At 38.1% G+C, this 19,110-nt stretch overlaps 1 protein-coding gene across 1 annotated transcript in view; it reads right to left on the minus strand.

Moving 5' to 3' along the window:
- LOC150090666 (reversion-inducing cysteine-rich protein with Kazal motifs-like) overlaps nt 1-19,110 on the minus strand; it is a 234,509-nt gene that overhangs the window by 99,683 nt on the left and 115,716 nt on the right. Inside the window, exons 10-11 of the mRNA XM_090388252.1 lie at nt 13,666-13,762; nt 2,904-3,177 (exon numbers count right to left, since the gene is read on the minus strand). Of these exons, the coding sequence (XP_090244378.1) occupies nt 2,904-3,177; nt 13,666-13,762 (371 nt within the window). The remainder of the gene's footprint in view (nt 1-2,903; nt 3,178-13,665; nt 13,763-19,110) is intronic.

The following is a 19,110-nucleotide window of genomic DNA, read 5'->3' on the forward strand; positions in this document are numbered from 1 at the left end:
AAATAGAGTGGGCCAGTATACAGTATATCACAGAGTCTTATAATGGGAGATTTTAATTTCCCAGATGCATCAAGAATCTGCAGATAAAGGAACCACTAGGTGGCAGTGATCACAGTGTGCTGAAGTGGGATTTACTCAAAGAGGTAACTACCATCAGGGGTAAAGGGAAGGGTTTTTGCTTTCGTAAAGGTGACTATGGTGGTCTGAGACAGTATTTAAATTCTATACGGTGGGACCAACTGATGATGTTACCAACAGCAAATTCAAAATGGGAAGCATTCAAAGAATTAATCTTGGAAGCTACTAGGGTTTATATACCAACTAAGAAATACTGTTCACAGTTTAGGCCTAAATGGATTAGGTGGTAGATGACTTTCATCAACCGGTGAAATACCACCACTTTGCTTATTGGAGGCTTGAAGAGGTGAAACCCATGTTTAGTCTCTAGAGCAGTTTCCAGCATCCCCCCCCCCATACTTCTCCTTCAACCCATGCACGGCACTAAGTACTATAGGGGTTTTGATACCTTTCGTGTTTGGCGTTTTTCATTAAAAAAAAAAAAAAAAAAAAAAGATGAACTAATGAGACGTGGCAGAGAAGAAAAATGCATCGGATACATACAAATTAATGGGTGACATGGAATCCTATGATAGATATATAAGCTATCTGTAACCAAATCACAAAGGAGATTAGGCAGGCAAATGCAGATTATGAGAAATCTTTGGCAAAGGATGCAAAGAAAAACAGAAAAGAGTTCTTTACCTATGTAAACTCTAGAAGGAAAGGGATGAATCAGATTGGTCCACTGCATATTGATGATTCAACTGTTGATGATCCTGCTCAAGTGGCCAACAAATTAAATGAGTATTTTGCATCTACATTCACACATGAGGAGTTATTCAGGGAGGGGAATGCTAGAGGGGAATTAAACTCTAGCAGTGAGCTAGATGATTTTGTAATATCTGAGAGGAAAGTGGAGGAGAAATTGTTGAAGATAAACATAAAAAAGGCACCCGGGGTGGATGGGATCTATCCAGTTAGATTAGAGGAGGCCGCAAGGGTAGTAAGCAAACCATTAGCCTAATAATTATGAGAACTTCCTTGGACTCAGGGGAGGTACCCATGGACTGGAGATGTGCAAATGTGACCCCAATTCACAAAGGAGGATCAAAGGGCGACAAAAGTAATTATAGATCTGTTAATTTAACTTCTCTTCCAGGGAAATTAATGGAGGCACTGGTTAAAGAAGCACTGCAGGATCATCTAGACAAGACTTCAGTTATAGCTCGGACACAGCATGGTTTTGGTAAGGGGAGTCTTGTCTGACCAATTTGACTGGATACTATGATATGGTCACAAAGGAACTGTATGCAGGGAATAACTTTGATATCATATATTTGGATAATAGAAAGGCTTTTGATACTGTTGCACATGGAAGACTGCTGCACAAATTGGAGCAGTGTGGCATTGGAGGCAAATTGCTGCTATAGATAAAGGGATGGTTGAGTGGGAGAAGACAGACAGTGGTAAGGTAATCAATGGACACTGCTCTTCGTGGAGTCCCTCAGGGTTCAGTGTTGGGTCCATTGTTGTTTTCTGTATTTATAAATGATATTGATGATGGTATATCAGGCTTAATGTCCAAGTTTGCAGACAATACGAAGGTTGGCATGGTTGTAAAGGACACTAATGACAGTAAGCTGTTGCAACAGGATCTAGAAAAGTTGAGCAGATGAACTGAGAGGTGGCAAATGAAGTTTAACACTGACAAATGTAAAGTACTACATATGGGAAACAGCAACCCCAGAGCAACCTATCAACTCTGTGGTACTACACTGACAGTGGTAGAGAATGAAAAGGACCTGGGGGTAATTGTGCAGGCAGATATGAAGTTTTCTGAGCAGTGCAGACGGTCTGCAAGAGTAGCTCATGGTGTCTTGTCAATGATATACAGGAATTTTGCAAGCAGGGATAAGGAGGTGATTATCTCCTTGTATATAAGGCAATGGTCAGGCCACACCTTGAGTACTGTATACAGGTCTGGCCTGTATACAGTACTCAAGGCCTCATTTTGCTCTTATGAAGAAAGGCTTAAGTTTTGCAGATTACAGTGTCTGGAGACTAGGCACCTGCGAGGTGATCTGATTGAGGTGTATAAAGCCTTGAATGGTTTGAGCATGCTCAATACTGATGGGATTCTTCCTCTTGCTCAGAATAATCACCTGAGAGGGCATAAATTCAAATTGAGGAAAGACAGTTGTAAGGGGGGCCTCCATAGCCAAGTGGGCAGAAGCAGCAGTGCATAGCCCACATTTCTTGATTAAACCAGGGTTCGAGCCCGTGACTACCAAATATGGAGAATGCGGAAAGGTCAGGGAATGACCACCGCATATCCCCAGAGCAATATGGCCTTAGTTGCTAATGCTCCTAAAAACCAAATAACAAAAAAAAAACAGTTGTAGGATAGATATGCGGAAGTTTGCCTTTAGCCAGTGGATAGCTGATTGGTGGAACAGACTTCCATCTTTTGTTGTGGAAGTTGATAGCCTAAATAAATTTAAGGCTAAGCTGGACAGGTATTTGGAAAGAACGGAGGGATGAAATGGGAGCAGTTTTTTTTTTTTTTTGGCTGATGCTTCATAAGCTTGCTTTCCTGCATCATATGCCTCTACTAATGATAATTAATTAAGTAAGAAAGTAAAATGTAATTAAAATGAAAAATAAACAAACTTGAAAATCCTATGAAGAAGCTTTAAACTCAATGTATATATATAAAAAAAAAGAATGTAGAATTAGATAACATATATTTAATAAAAATGTTATAAAATACTGTAAATACAGAACAATTTAAAAATATATATATGTAAAAAATAATCCTTCAGGAATTAAAAAAAGAATCTTACTTGCAGATCATATTAATATGAGCCTGTTTATGACAAGGTTTGATCTGTAAAGCACAAGCAATTGCTTTCCACAGCTGAGGATGACACTTGGCAACATCCAAAACAGGAATGGTCATTAAACGTAAGTGAATATCTCCTTGTTCCCACTTCTGCACATCATTGCGAGCTGCTTCATCTGCAAGCGAATTGCAACTCCGGAACAGTTCAGTCGGCCGATAATTAAAATTAGTGCAATAGCTCAATCCTTCACAACCAAGTTCACATGGCTCATCAACTAAAATATTAATGACCATATTAGTTTCAGAGGCACATCAGTTTCAAAAATTTTGGTTTATCAGTATAAAAACTATACTTTTTCAATTTATTATTTGCTGTTATAACCTTATACTAAAATGTGATGTTAACAATATTATCAAACATCAGATTTTGATCTATGATTATCAATTAATATTTATTTCACATAATATGTAAAACAGTGACTAATATAAAGAAAATGACAACTATTAATTCAGCATACCATATTTGCTGGACCATAAAACACTTTTTTTTTTCTAGGAAACATTGCCTAAAATTCCCCTGTGTCTTATGGTCTGAATATGTACTAAGTGCATGAAAGGTGTCGTGTGTTTTTTATTTATTTATTATTATTATTTTTTAATATTAGACTATATTTCAAGGACAACCAATACATACTGTGGCTAACCTACTGATGTGAAAGAAAAAAGTAAAAATCATCAGAAATGAATGTACAGTTTTCAAATTCCACTTTTACTACCAAATATTATAACTATGATATCAATGTGACAGGAATCCATGCTTCATATTTACTGCTTTTTAGCATTAATTTCTGGCACAGTGTGCTTCTTAGAACAATGATTCTGTAAGGATAAACATTTATTCATTAACTTATATTAAATTCATTTTTTAAATGTAAAACTGTTGAATTTATTTTATTACAAGTGCTCAGTATATACAGTAAATCCTTTACATATTTAGCCAAGACATGGTGAACAGAACAGAACAATCTGTTCTGCTCCACCCACTGTCTTTGTTAACTAATGGGGAAGGGGCTGATTCCAGTAGCTTGGTAAACAAATTTGATGAATTTTAAGTACTAGTTAAATCATCAAATACAGTTACTGTATTTGAATATTGAAGACATGATTCTACTAAGACATAAGGGATGTGGAATTTGAATATGGTGAGTATAATGTGTACAGGCAGGACAGGAGAGGTGTAATGCTCTTGGTTAAGAAGCACACAGAATCTAAGGCAGTACACCCAGATGGTGTGAGTAGACAGTGCAATGTTGAGTCAGTTTGGTGTGACATAAGCATTGGCAAAACAAAATTGAAAGTAACCCCAGGGGCTCACATCTGGTGAGTATGGGCTTGGCACACCCAGGGTCCTGAGCTGGATATCATCATTCTTCTCTTTCTTGTTGAGTCCCTTCTACTTCTCTCTCTCTCTCTCTCTCTCGATAACTCGGACTTTTTTTTGGCTGGTGCAGCAAAAGCCTCAGGCTTCCTTGCACCATATGGCTAATGATAATAACAATAATAAAAGGCCTAATGATTGTGATGAGTATACTGAACAAATATACAGACAGAGTGGGCCAGTAGATCAGATTGTCTTATAATGGAGGATTTTAACTTTTGAGATACTGATATTGTGGGTTGTTCACTCATGCAATAGCAAGGCTTTTGTGGATTCCTTGGATGACTATTTTCTACAGCAGCATGTTAGAGAGGCAACAATGGAAAGTAGCATAGGAATCTGCAGATAAAAGAGTGTTCACAGTGTATCAGTGTAGGATTTACTTCAAGATGTAACTACTATTAAGGGCAAAGGGAAGGGCTTTTGCTTTCATAAAGGCCTAATGATTGTGATGAGTTTTTAATTCTAAAAACACACAGTTTTTAATTCTAAAACTGTGTGGAATCATCGTCAGCTGGGAGGACCAACTGATGATGTTACAAACTGCACATTCTAAATGAGAGGCATTCAGGGAAGTAATCACAGAAGCTACTAAACTTTTTATATCAACCAAAGGATAATGCTCAAAGTTTATAACTACATGGTTGTCAGGATAAACTGATTAGAAGAAAAATGCATGGGATGATTATAAATTAGCAGGGAACATAAACACTTATGGCAAGTAGTCTGCAAACAGGTCATTAAGGGAAACAGGTAAACTATGGCAGATTATGAGAAATCCTTAGCTAAAAATGCAAAGAAAAGTAAAAAGAAGTTTTTGTTTGTATTAAGAAGGAAAGGGATGAACAACATTGGTCTACTAGATATGAATAGCATAAATACTGATGATCCTGCTGAGGTTGCTAACAAACAATATACTTTCATAATATTCCACATCTACATTCATGTGAAGAAGTTTATAGGGATTGGAATACCAGAAATACACCAAGAATTATAACTGGAAGATAAATTATTATTGTGATAACTGAGAAGAAAGAGGATGTAAAACAGCTGAAACTGAAAGTAAATTAGTCAACTGGGGGCTGATAGATCTAGTCAGTTATATTAAAAGTAGCAGCAGCAGAAAAGGTAAGAAAATCTTTTGTCATAATTATGAGAGCATCCTTGGATTAAGGGTTGTCTCCTATAGATTGGAGGTGTGCAAATGTCTCTTGCATTCACAAAAGGGGGGGGGAGGGATCAAAGGGTGACATGAGCAATTACAGACCTGTAAGCTTGACTTCTGTCCTGGGGAAAATAATGAAGTTAGTTGTTAAAAAAGTATTGCAGGATCATCTTAAGAGGAATGGAAGTATATGGAAATCATGGAATGAGTTATTTAAAGGGAGAGCTTGTCTAACCAATCTGATTGGCTACTATGAAGCAGCAGCAAACAAACTGGATGCAGAAAATAATTCTGACATTATATATTTTGATTTTAGTAAAGCTTTTAACAATCTTCCACACAATAGATGCTGTACAAATTAGAACAATTAAGGCAAGTTACTGCCACTAACAAAGAAGTTGAAGACAGACAGAGGATAGTTATAAATAGGCACTGCTCTCCTTGAACTAATGTTATTAGCAGAATCCCTCAGCTTTCAGTGCTAGGCCCTTACTGTTTACAATATTTATTAGTGATATCAATGAAGACATATCAAGTTTAATCTCACCATTTGAAGGTGATACAAGAGTTGGTAGGGTGGTTAATAAAAGAAATCAGGGTATGACAGGAATCAAGACTGCAACTGCAACAAGACCTAGAAAAATTAGCCAGATGGGCTGAGAAGTGGCAATCACCGGTTTAACAGTGACAAATGCAAGATACTGCATTATGGACAGCAGTAATCCCAGATTAACATACTAATTAGATAGTACAGAAAGAAAACGACCTGGGATAACTACGCAGTCCAATATGAAATTCTCTGAATGGTGCAAATAGACTACCAGGACAGCTCATGGGTTTTTTCCAATGATATGCAGGAATTCTGCCAATGTAAATAAGGAGGTGATTATCCCATTGTTTAAGGAAATGATTAGGCCACATCTTGAGTACTGCATACAGGTCTGGAAGCCCCATTTTAGGAAGAATGTGGATCTGTTGGAAGAGGTGCAGAGAAGGACAGTGAAATTAATTAGGGGAATAAAAGGGTGCTATTACCAAGAAAGGGTTCAATTGTGCAAACTGCAGTGCCTGGAAACCAGGCACTTGAGAAGTGATTTCATGGAAGTGTTTAAGGCTTTGAATAAACCACATAAGCTAAATGCTATTGGCATTCTGCCTCTTTCTCATACAATACACACAAAAGGGCATAAATTTAAATTGTTGGAACAGACTTCCATCTGGTTTTTGTATATAAATTCAAGGAGGAACCAGACAAATTATTAGAGGGTCGAATAGGTGATTTGGAGAGTGTAGTTTTTTTTTTTTTTAAGCTGATGATATTTAAGCTTGCTTTCTTGCATAATTTTCCATTGCTATTAATAATACTAATATTGTTTCTCTTTGTCAGGACAAGACTATGCTGTTTCAGAGTGACTTAGATCAGTTACATATGAGGTAAAGAAATAAAGTTCCCAGATAGGTGCTGTTGTGGTCAAGTTCAGCAAGTTTGAAAATAAATGGAGGTAGTATGTTGTAGTTCAAACTTCTTCCAACAGATAGTAGCACAGTGACTGGAGAGTAGGCTGAGAGGTTGCAAGTAACAACCAGTTTCATTAGTAGCATTAATGTTAATAATTTTGCAATGGATCAACAAACAAATATTAGATTTTGCTTTAAACTGGAAAAACCTGCAACCGAAACATGTGAAATATTAAAATCTGTTTATTGTGATGAAACGTTATGTCATACCAGTGTGTTTGAATGGTATAAGTGGTTCAAAGACGAACATGAGGATGTTCACAATGACCCAAGACGTGGGAATCTGACAACTTCTCGAAATGAGGACAGAGTTGCAAAAGTTTAGGAAATTGTGGTATCATATCCAACTTATATGAAATAAGTTCAATATGTATAAGGAGACGATTCATCAAATTCTGCAAGATTTAGGGAAAAGGAAGGTCTGTGAACAAATTGCGCCACATAGCCTCACAGAAGCAAAGAAGAGTGTCATCATGCGAAGAGTTCATCCACAGTTATCAAGACAATCCTAATTTCCTTGACTGTATTGTCACTGGAGATGAGTATTGGGTGTTTCAGTTATTTGTTCAGAAAGTTTTGTCTACAGAATTCCAGGACCAAGAGTTTGAAAGTTTGTTTTTCAACAAACAGGATTAACAAGGAATTTGTAACTGAAGGGAAGAAGAGTCAATGCTGTGTTCTACATACAGGTTCTCCAAAGACTACTGAAGCACATTTTCTGGGGAAAACTGCAATTTTGATTTAGCTGGTTCTTGCTGCACAACAATGCACCCCAACTTATTCTGCGCTTGTTGTGAAGATGTTTCTGATGAAATATGGCACCGTACAGATCACGCATCAACCCTACTTCCTGATTTAGAACCAGCAGACTTCTTCTTCCTTAAGGTGAAACTGCCATCAAAGTAGTAGTAGTAGTAGTGGCATGCGATGCAAGAAAGCAAGTGTATGAGCTTATGCAGCATCAGCCAAAAAAAAAAAAAAAAAAATCACACCATTTCCTCCAAATGCATGTTCAGTTCCTCCTTAAATTTATTCAACCTATCAACTTCCACAACAACAGATGGCAGTTTGTTCCAGCAATTAACTACCCGCTGGCTAAAGGCAAATTTCCACACATCTATTCTACATTTGTCCTTTCTTAATTTGAATTTATGCCCCCTTAGGTTCGTAATCTGAACAAGTGGAAGGATCCCATCAGAATTCAGCGTGCTCAACCCATTCAAGGCCTTATACACCTCAATCAGCTCACTGCACAGGTACCTAGTCTCCACCCACTTCAATTTCCATAACTTAAGCCTCTCTTGGTAAGAGGATCCCTTCATTCCCCTCACCAATCTTGTTGCCCTTCTCTGTACACGCTCAAGCAAATCTACAGGCTTCCTAAAATGAGGCCTCCAGACCTGTATGCAGTACTCAAGGCGTGGCCTGACCATTGCCTTATACAGAGGGACAATCACTTCCTTTTCCCTGCTAGCAAAATTCCTATATATCATTGACAAAACCCCAGGACTTGCCCTGGCAGCCTGTCTGCATTGCTCAGAAAACTTCATATCTGACTGCACAATTACTCCCAAGTCTTTTTCATTTTCTACCAACTTAAGTGTAGTACCACACAGTTGGTACGTTTCTTTGGGGTTACTTCTACCCATATGCAGTACTTTGCATTTGTCAAGGTTAAACTTCAGTTGCCACTTCTTAGCCCATCTGCCCAAATTATCTAGATCCTGTTGCAGTAGCACACTGCCATTAACAACCCTGTCAACCTTTGTATCATCTGCAAACTTCGACATTAAGCCTGATATACCTTCATCAATATCATTGATAAATATACAAAACAACAGGGAACCCAACACTAAACCCTGTGGGATTCCACTAATAACATTAGTCCGCGAAGAGCAGCACCCATTGACTACCACCCTCTGTCTTCTCCCACTTAACCATCCTTTTATCCATTGTAGCAACTTACCCTTAATACCATTCGGCTCCAATTTGTATAATAGTCTTCCCTGCGCAACAGTGTCAAAAGCTTTCCTGAAATCCAAATATATGATATCAAAATTATTTTTTGCATCCAGTTCCTTTGCAACCACATCATAATATCCTATCAAATTTGTCAGACAAGACTTTCCCTTAACAAACCCATGCTGTGTCTGAATTATTGCTGCAGTCTTGTCTAGATGATCCTGCAATGCATCTTTAACCAGTGACTCCTTTATTTTACCCGGAACAGAAGTTAAACTAACTGGTCTGTAATTACTCGTGTCACCCTTTGATCCCCCCTTTGTGAATTGGGGATACATTTGCACATCTCCAGTCCGTGGGAACCTCCCCTGACCAAGGATGCTCTCATAATTATGGCTAAGGGTTTGCTTAGGTGCTTTGCCGCCTTCTTTAATATAACTGGATAGATCCCTTCCACCCCAGGTACTTTTCTTATGTTTAACTTCAACAATTTCTCCTCCACTTTGCTCTCAGTTATTACAAAATCATTAAGTATCCTGCTAAAATTTGATAACCTTCCGCCATTTTCAAACCTTAATAATTCCTCATGTGTGAATGTAGATGCAAAATACTCATTCAGTTTGTTTGCTATCTGAGCAGGATCATCAACAGTTGAACCATCGATGTCAAGTGGACCAATCAGATTCATCCCCTTCCTTTTAGAGTTTACATAAGTAAAGAAATCCTTGCTGTTTTTCTTAGCATCTTTTGCCAAGGATTTCTCGTAATCTGCCTTTGCCTGCCTAACCTCCTTTGTGACCTGATTACAGACTAGCTTATATCTGCCACAGGCTTCTGAGTCACTTGATAATTTATATGCATCTCATGCATTTTTCTTCTCTGTTACGAGTCTCATTAGTTCATTAGATAACCATTTAGGCCTAAACCTTGAACAATATTTCTTAATAGGTATGAAACTTTTAGTAGCATCCACGATTAATTCCTTGAATGCTTCCCACTTAGAAAGGAAGGAGATTTCAGGATGTTGAGAAAATAAAGAAAAGCGTAAACACTAAACTGAACATCATCACTTTGGATGCCTTCGTTGACTCTTTTCAGAAACTTTTAGAATGGTGCAATTTGCGCATTCAATCAGGTGGTGATTACTTCAAATAAAAATAAAACGATTTTTGAGCTACTTCACTTTGTGTTCTTTTTATTGTACCAGTCTGGGAACTTTATTGCCACACCTCATATCTGGTTTGATAGGTGGCAATTGAAGTTTAATCCCACTAAATGTAAGATTTTGCATTTGGAAGAGAAATCCAGAAGGGTGTCACACAAACTAGGGGACATGAAATTAAAGGTAGTTTGGGATGAGAAAGATTTATGAGTTATGACACAAACAGGTATGAAGTTTTCATTACAGTGATGCAAGCAGCCAGGAAGGCTCAGGGTGTACTGTCAATGATCAATAGGACCTTTGCCAGCATGAAGGATGTTATTATTCCTCTTTATAAAATGATGATGAGACCTCATTTGGAATATTGTGTCCAGGTCTAAAAAAAGGACACGTGTCTTCTAGAGTGGGCCCAAAGAAGGGAAACTAGATTTGTTGGGAGTCAGAGATGACCTGACAGAATTGTTTAAGGCCTGACCACTTTGGTATAGTGGTCACAGATATAAAATTTTAGGAAGCACCAGAAAATCACATCTCATGAAGTTCACTTTTGGTTAGTGTGTGGCTGATCGATGGAATAAGCTGTGTCCCAAGTTAGTTGAAATAGAGAATCTGGCAAGGTTTTTTTTTTTTTTAGAAATGGGCAAATTTGTGATTGACTTAGGCAATTTTTTTTGGCTGACATAGAATGAACCTGCATCTTCATAAGCTTATTCTGCATTACAAAAAAATGCAACATTATACTTCTCTTGTGAGAAGTATCTTCTACTTATTTGAAATGTAGCATCTGTCAATTCATTATTCATTGTGCTAGCCTCATAATATGAAAGATTTATATTGTGCAATTAGACTTTTATCCTATTTGGACAGCCTTTTACTTCATTCACGCTATTCTCAAAAAAAAAAAAAAAATATATATATATATATGAATATAGCTGTAATGTATGCCATATTTTTGGGATAGACATGAGGCTTAATCCCTTTAATTCTTCAAGTTTGCTCTCCGAAATCTAAATTTTAGTTTTTTATATAGCTGTTCACCTGTAGTGATGGAAAACCACACTTAAATTTTATAGACACATAAACAACCTATATTAATTCTGATGTTCAAAGAAGAAATTGAAAACAATCATATTAAGCAACTACGTCCTTAAATAAAATTCAAAATATAACATATAAACAACCAAATTTTATCCTTTACAGTTCTTTTATCAATAGTATAACAGAATGAAAATAAATGGGAAAATATAGAAATTTGACAGAAAGCTGCACAGTCCTGATGTTTGCATCTGATCAACCATACAGAACAACAATAGACATGTTTTTCCAAGAGTTAATAACCCTGAAATAACTATATAGAGGCTCCTGTCATCTGTGATACAGCATATAATGTTCATGGAACACTTCCCAACAATTTATGATATAAGTCAATGGACATATTTCTCCATTCCTCCAAGTGATGTTTGCTTCAATGGACAAATCCTCAGATTTCCCATCATTATCACAATATTCCCATCCCATAATATCAAGTCATTGAATATAAAACTTGTGACAGGGTGACTGTACTGTCAAAATATGACAGTTCTGTTATATCAAACTTCATTAGTATTGGAAGAACAGTATTATTAAGGACATTGTTTGATTACTTCCACAAGGTGCCTTCCACAGAGACCACTGCTCCAACAGCATAACATAAAAAGCAGACCCAAACTATCATACTGCCACCATTATCATCCTATCCAGCTGGGATGACAACACAATTATACCCTTCCATCTGATGAAAACAACATACATTGAGATTGGTCACTACAGAAAAATCTGTTTTCCACTCTTCTCAGAGGGGAGTTCCTCTGAGTACCATTGTTCCAACTCGTATGAGGAACCTCTATTTTTTTTTTTTTTTTTTTTATTTTGGTAGTTGTTGGCGCATCGGCTTCTGTGGCCATATTGCACCTCCCAAGGTTTTTGCAGTACTTTGATCCAAGCCCGAGGCGGGAATCGAACCCGCGACCTTTGGGTTGCCGGGCAGGTACTGTACCCACTCGGCTAGCCCGGTCGGCAGGAACCTCTATTGATGCCATGCTTTGTGATAACTGCTCATGATAATTGCTCGTCTTATAGACTACAGTGGATTCACCACCACTTGGCACTTGTTTGGAGAGATCTGAGTACAAACCCCTTTGGAAGCTAAAGAAATTTTTAAAGTCCTGTTAAGCTGACCTTGGGCAGAGAGAGTAAGCCCCCCTCCCCCCCCCATGAGTTGTTATGAATTTTTTTTCAGCCTGCAAAACATGCAAATTGGGCCCATGAAGATATATACTTCTACAAAAATCCAGAATGGTTTGTGGAGAAAAGCGTGAAAACAAAAATATATTAAAATCTTCCTCAAAACATGGGAAAGGGATGGCAAAATTCAAGTGTGCCTCAGATGGGAAAATATCTGGAGTCGACAATACTTTTACTAACTGCTCCTACATTCATAATACACGATAAAACCATGAACTGGCATAATAAGATCAAATGAACAATAACACGCCACAAACTTCCCAAGCAAAAAAAAACATTGCAACTGCTCTCATATATTCCTGGAGCTCTTTTCTGAATTTTTTTGCAATTCCTGATACAGCTTTTCCAGATAACACAACCACATATTCAGAGATATCTTGTCAAAATTTGCCCCAGGGGGCCCCACATCTGGTGAGTATGGGCTTGGCACACCCAGGGTTCCGAGCTGGATATCACCATTCTTCTCCTTTTTTTTGGCTGGTGCAGCATAAGCCTCAGGCTTCCTTGCACCATATGGCTAATAATAATAATAAAAAAATACTGGTTTTCCCAGTCAACTGGTAAAATGTCCCATGGTAAATTGTCTTCATTTTCCATGCAATGTTCCAGATGGGTGTCTTTGGAATATTAAGCTCTGAAATTTGTTGTATAATTAGTCCTGCCCTATAACATCCCAGTTCCTATCCACACTGATAGACATATGCTAAGTTCATTTCTTCATGGCATGCCAACTGTAAATATTACCTCTATCTTCTGTAGTTTCATTTACACTACTGTGCTTCTGCACTACCTTCTACAATATTTTTGCAACCATTTTGGATTAAAAAGTATTTAAAGCTGGTAGTTCAGAAAATTTCAGCTGGTATTTAAAATGCTAATTACATAAGCTAGTGTGTCCAGGTAATAGCAAACATTTAATACAGAAAAAACTTGACTACCAGTGTATTAAAATAATAGTAACCTGTAACTATTATTTTTAAAAACCAATTAGAAAGACTATCACAAAAGTAATAAATACAACACAATTAGAAAGTAATTACTGACCTTAAAAGTTAAATAAAGATGGTGTAAGACTGAAAGGTTGTTCTGGATGCATATTCCACTAAATAAGAGACTTTTTCTGCTCTATATATAATAAGCTTATATAGTATTTTTATTATTATTATTATTTTTTAATTTTCCTTTCTTATCAAGATAAACTTTTCTACTAAAACATTGGTGGTTTAGACACATACCTTCTGCAAGACAGCGAAGCATTTCTGATTCTACTATCTGATACTGACAGAGACGATCAAAGTTACTCCAGCTTTCTAACCACTTATTACTGAAAGTCTGAAAGATTAATAAAAAAATTTAACCAATAATAAGGAATCATTAATATATTATTAGGAAACTGATTTGTTATTCTTATATAGTTTGAGTTCTTCTGGTTGACTATGCTACAAATGAAAAACACAAAAACTGATATTTATGCAATAGCTTAGAGCTACTGCATAAACATCAGAAAACAACATGGAAGGGATTAAATGAAAACAGTACCTGTTACTAATAAATGATAATAGGTACAGTTTAGAATTTTCTGACAAGCACTTGGGCTTTGAGAGAGTCCTATGGTTTTTATAGCCATTTTATGCAGAGAAATAACAGGCCTATCCCACACAAATTATGCACTTTCCAGTTAAAGCTTATAGCTTATGCTGACAGCAATAAAATCTACTCAGTTGTAATTGTAACTAAGAAAAATAAAATGTGATGAGAAGTCATAATGACACTGTTTATGACCTTAATCAGAGATACCATTATTTTACTTTAATGAAAGTCAACCAAAATAAAAACTGTCAGAAGTCTTTCAGAGAAAGTCATACACTTATTTCTACATATTATAAATATGTTCAGCAGTTTAAATCAAAAAAATTAAATCTATTGTTCCTAAGCACTCACAGATGTCCAATGGTGCAAGAAAATATTTAAGGAAGTTTTTTACTGATCTTTTATTAATGAAAAGTTTTTAAAAATGATTATTGCTATTATGAACATATTTTATATTTTTACAAAGCTTAGAACATGGTTGCAGAGTATAAAAAAAAAAAAAAAAAAAAAGAAGAAATATTCATACATATACTGAGTTTGTTTGTTTATTTGGTTTTTAGGAGCATTAGCAACTAAGGCCACATTGCTCCGGGGATATGCGGTGGTCATTCCCTGACCTTTCCACATCCTCCATATTTGGTGATCACGGGCTCGAACCCCGGTCTAATCAAGAAGCGTGTGCTATGCACTGCTGCTCCTGCTCACCTGGCTACGGAGGCGCCAATATATATATATATATATATATATATATATATATACTGAGTAGCCACTTTATAAGGTACACCTACTTAATAGCAAGTAGGTGTACTTGCTATTAAGTAGGTCCTTTAGTCCTCAGAATACTTTGGATTTATCATATCATGGAATTTGTGAGGTGCTGAAAGCGTGCCACAAGGATGCTGGGCTATGCTGACTCAATTCCCCCCCCCCCAACGGTTGTTGCAAATTGGATGGTTGTGGATCTCCACTCTGAAAAACTTGTTCTACCTCATTCCAACTTGGGTACGCAACTGGATTGAGATATGGTGGCTAGGGAGATCACCACAGCAAGCTGATTTGACTCCCATGTTTCTGGAAACAGTTCTGTACAATTCTGACCTTGGGATATGCCACATTATCCTGCTGGACGACCTCCATTTACATACACTATAGCCATGAAGGGATATGCCTAGTTAGCTAAAATCTGAATGTTGATCCAATGGTATAAAGGGCCCAATGTGCACAACAAAAACATTCCCCACACCATTATGTCACTACCAGCTGTATTACTGACACCTGGCAGGATGGGTCCATGAACTCATGCTGCTTTTGACACATTCTGGTCCTCCAGTCAGCATAAAATGGCATTCATCAGACCAGACAATGTTTCTCCACTCCTTTACTGTCCAAGTGTTAGTTAATTAATACTTAAGTGTCCGTAGCTATAAAGTTCGTAAGTTCCCGCCTTTGTGATACGATAGTTATATACCGTACTAGATAGCGTTAGTTGAACTTCGTTAGCAGTTAAATTGTACTTTTAAATAAATACATATAACGACTTAGATTACAAACGTAACATAATTAATTATATTTAACATAATTAATAACATAACATAATTAATTATAATTAATTAATAAATTAATAGAATCATGACTCAGACCAGAGCAGCAAAGCAAAAGGCTCAAGCTAATGGAAGTGCTGTGGCTCAGAGCAGAACTGAGGGGGGCAGTTGTCCTCTGACTCACAGCCTTATAAAATGCACTGTTTGCTTGATGCTTGCAGAGCAATCGGGTACGGGACATGATACTGCCATGGGGGATGTCTTTGTGTGTGTGCGCGCGATGCAAGGAGTCTATCGATATCAGGCAACAACTCAGCGTTCTTGTGGGCCTATATGAGAGCTTGAAGGACAGAGTGGATGCCCTCGAAGAAACTAAATTGAGGGGCCCATCAAGCTCTCAGCTGCCCACATCAACGCAAGAGCTTGCACTTGGGCATCACGTGACACAGAGGCAACCCCCAAGGCAGAATGCGCTGGTCCCGAAGGAACTAGTAGTTGTTGGTGACTCTATTGTCAGGGAAACGGGGAACATGCTTTGTAAAAAGGTTTGTTTTTGTTTTGTTATTTGATTTTTAGGAGCACTAGCAACTAAGGCCATATTGCTCCGGGATATGCGGTGGTCATTTCGTGACCTTTCCGCATCCTTCGTATTTGGTGGTGACGGGCTCGAACCCCGGTCTAATCAAGAAGCGTGTGCTACGCACTGCTGCTCCTTCTCACCTGGCTATGGAGGCGCCTATTGTAAAAAGGATAGGTGGAACAGGACCAGAGTATGTCTGCCAGGGGCAAAGGTTGATGACGTTGTAGAGCGAATATCATCTTTTAAGGGCACAAAAGGTGATATAGTTGTACACGTTGGCACTAATGATATTAAGAGTAGGAGACCGGCAGAATTACTTAACAAGTACAGGTCACTGTTGAACAAAAGCCGAGAATTAGGGTTGAATTTGAAAGTGTCTGCAATTCTGCCCAGACACAATAGGAGGGAGTATACGATGAGAGCCTTGTCGATCAATTCGGCCCTGGAAAGATTGTGCAAGGCTCAAAGGGTAGAATTTTTTTTTTCAGCCTGGACTGTACTTGTTAACAAGAGAGATTGCTTCTACAGGGATGGGATACACTTAAATAGATAGGGTGCAAGAATATTTGCTGATGCTATCGAGGCAGTGTTAGGTGGGTCGGAAAACTGCTAGCTTGGGGGGAGACAAAGACCAATAGATTGACAGTAGCCACTGGCAGAGGTGAAAGAGATTCTTGCACTGCTTCTATTAGAATGAGCAGAAGCCTGAAAAACAAGATGCTTGATATTTCAGAGACTGCTGGGAGCCACTGCGGTACAAGTAAACACATGGGTTGTGTTAGGGTAGCTAAGAATAGAAACAGGTGCAGGTATACTTGCGTGTACACCAATGCTAGGAGTTTAGTAAACAAATTTGATGAATTTGAGGTATTGCTCAAAACATCAAAGGCAGATATTGTTGGGATATCAGAGACGTGGTGTCACACAGATATAAAGGATGCAGAACTGGAATTTGGGGAGTACAACGTCTACAGAAAGGATAGACGGGATAGGAAGGGGGGAGGGGTTATGCTATTAGTTAAGAAACACATAAAAACCAAGGAAGTGAAGCCAGTCGACATCGCTGGACAGTACAGTGTTGAGTCAGTTTGGTGTGACATAAGCATTGGGAGATCAAAATTGAGAGTAGGAGTGTGCTATAGGCCTAATGACTCTGATGAGTATAATAAGAAATTGTACAGGGAAATAGAGTGGGCCAGTAAATCAGAGAGTCTTATAATGGGAGATTTTAATTTCCCAGATATTGACTGCAATTTGGGGGCTGGTCACTCACACACTAGCAGGGCTTTTGTGGATTTATTGGATGGTTGTTTTCTACATCAGAACGTTCGGGAGGAAACTAGAGGGAGTAATACTCTTGATTTGATTATCAGCAGTGATTCTTCATGCATTAAGAATCTGCAGATAAATGAACCACTAGGTGGCAGTGATCACAGTGTGCTAAAGTGGGATTTACTGAAAGAGGTAACTACCATTAGGGGTAAAGGGAAGGGTTATTGCTTCCGTAAAGGCGACTACGATGGACTGAGACAGTATTTAAATTCTATACAGTGGGACCAACTGATGATGTTACCAACAGCAAATTCAAAATGGGAAGCATTCAAAGAACTTATCTTGGAAGCTACTAGGCTTTACGTACCAACTAAGAAATATTGTTCAAGGTTTAGGCCAAAATGGATGTCAGATGAACTAATGAGGCATATGGCAGAGAAGAAAAATGCATGGGATACTTACAAATTAACACATGACACAGAAGCCTATGATAGATACAAGTTGATATGCAACCAAGTTACAAAGGAGGTTAGGCAGGCGAAGGCAGATTACGAGAAATCCTTGGCAAGGGATGCAAAGAAAAACAGCAAAGAGTTCTTTACTTATGTAAACTCTAGAAGGAAGGGGATGAATCAGATTGGTCCACTTGATATTGATGGGTCAACTGTTGATGATCCTGCTCAGGTAGCTAACGAACTAAATGAATATTTTGCATCGACATTCACACATGAGGAGTTATTCAGCGAGGGGAATGCCAGAGGTGTATTCAACTCTAGCAGTAAGCTACAGAATCTTGAAATAACTGGGAGTAAAGTGGAGGAGAAATTGTTGAAGATAAACACAAGAAAGGCAACCGGGGTGGATGGGATCTATCCAGTTATATTAAAGGAGGCAGCAAAGGAAGTAAGAAAACTCTTAGCCATAATTATGAGAGCTTCCTTGGACTCAGGGGAGGTACCCATAGACTGGAAATGTGCAAATGTGACCCCAATTCACAAAGGAGGATCAAAGGCTGACACAAGTAATTATAGACCTGTGAACTTAACTTCTGTTCCAGGAAAATTAATGGAGGCACTGGTTAAAGAAGCACTGCAGGATCATTTAGACAAGACTTCAGTTATAGCTCGGACACAGCATGGTTTTGTTAAGGGGAAGTCTTGCCTGACCAATTTGATTGGATACTATGATGCAGTCACAAAAGAACTGGATGCAGGGAATAGCTTTGATATTATATACTTGGATCTTAGAAAGGCTTTTGATACTGTTGCACATGGAAGACTGCTACACAAATTGGAGCAGTGTGACATGGAGGCAAATTGCTGCTATGGATAAAGGGGTCATTGAGGGGGAGAAGACAGAGAGTGGTAATCAATGGACACTGCTCATCGTGGACTAATGTTATTAGTGGAGTCCCTCAGGGCTCAGTGTTGGGTCCATTATTGTTTTCTGTATTTATAAATGATATTGATGATGGTATATCAAGCTTAATGTCCAAGTTTGCAGACGATACAAAGGTTGGCAGGGTTGTCAAGGACACTACTGACCTTATGCTGCTGCAACAGGATCTGGAAAGGTTGAGCAGATGGGCTGAGAGGTGGCAAATGAAGTTTAACATTGACAAATGTAAAGTACTACACATGGGAAACAGCAACCCCAGAGCAACGTATCAACTCTGTGGTACTACACTGACAGTGGTA

The sequence above is a fragment of the Mastigoproctus giganteus genome, chromosome 1 (assembly GCF_048544385.1).
Source record: "Mastigoproctus giganteus isolate SK-2022 chromosome 1, ASM4854438v1, whole genome shotgun sequence".
Classification (NCBI taxonomy): Eukaryota; Metazoa; Arthropoda; class Arachnida; order Uropygi; family Thelyphonidae; genus Mastigoproctus; species Mastigoproctus giganteus.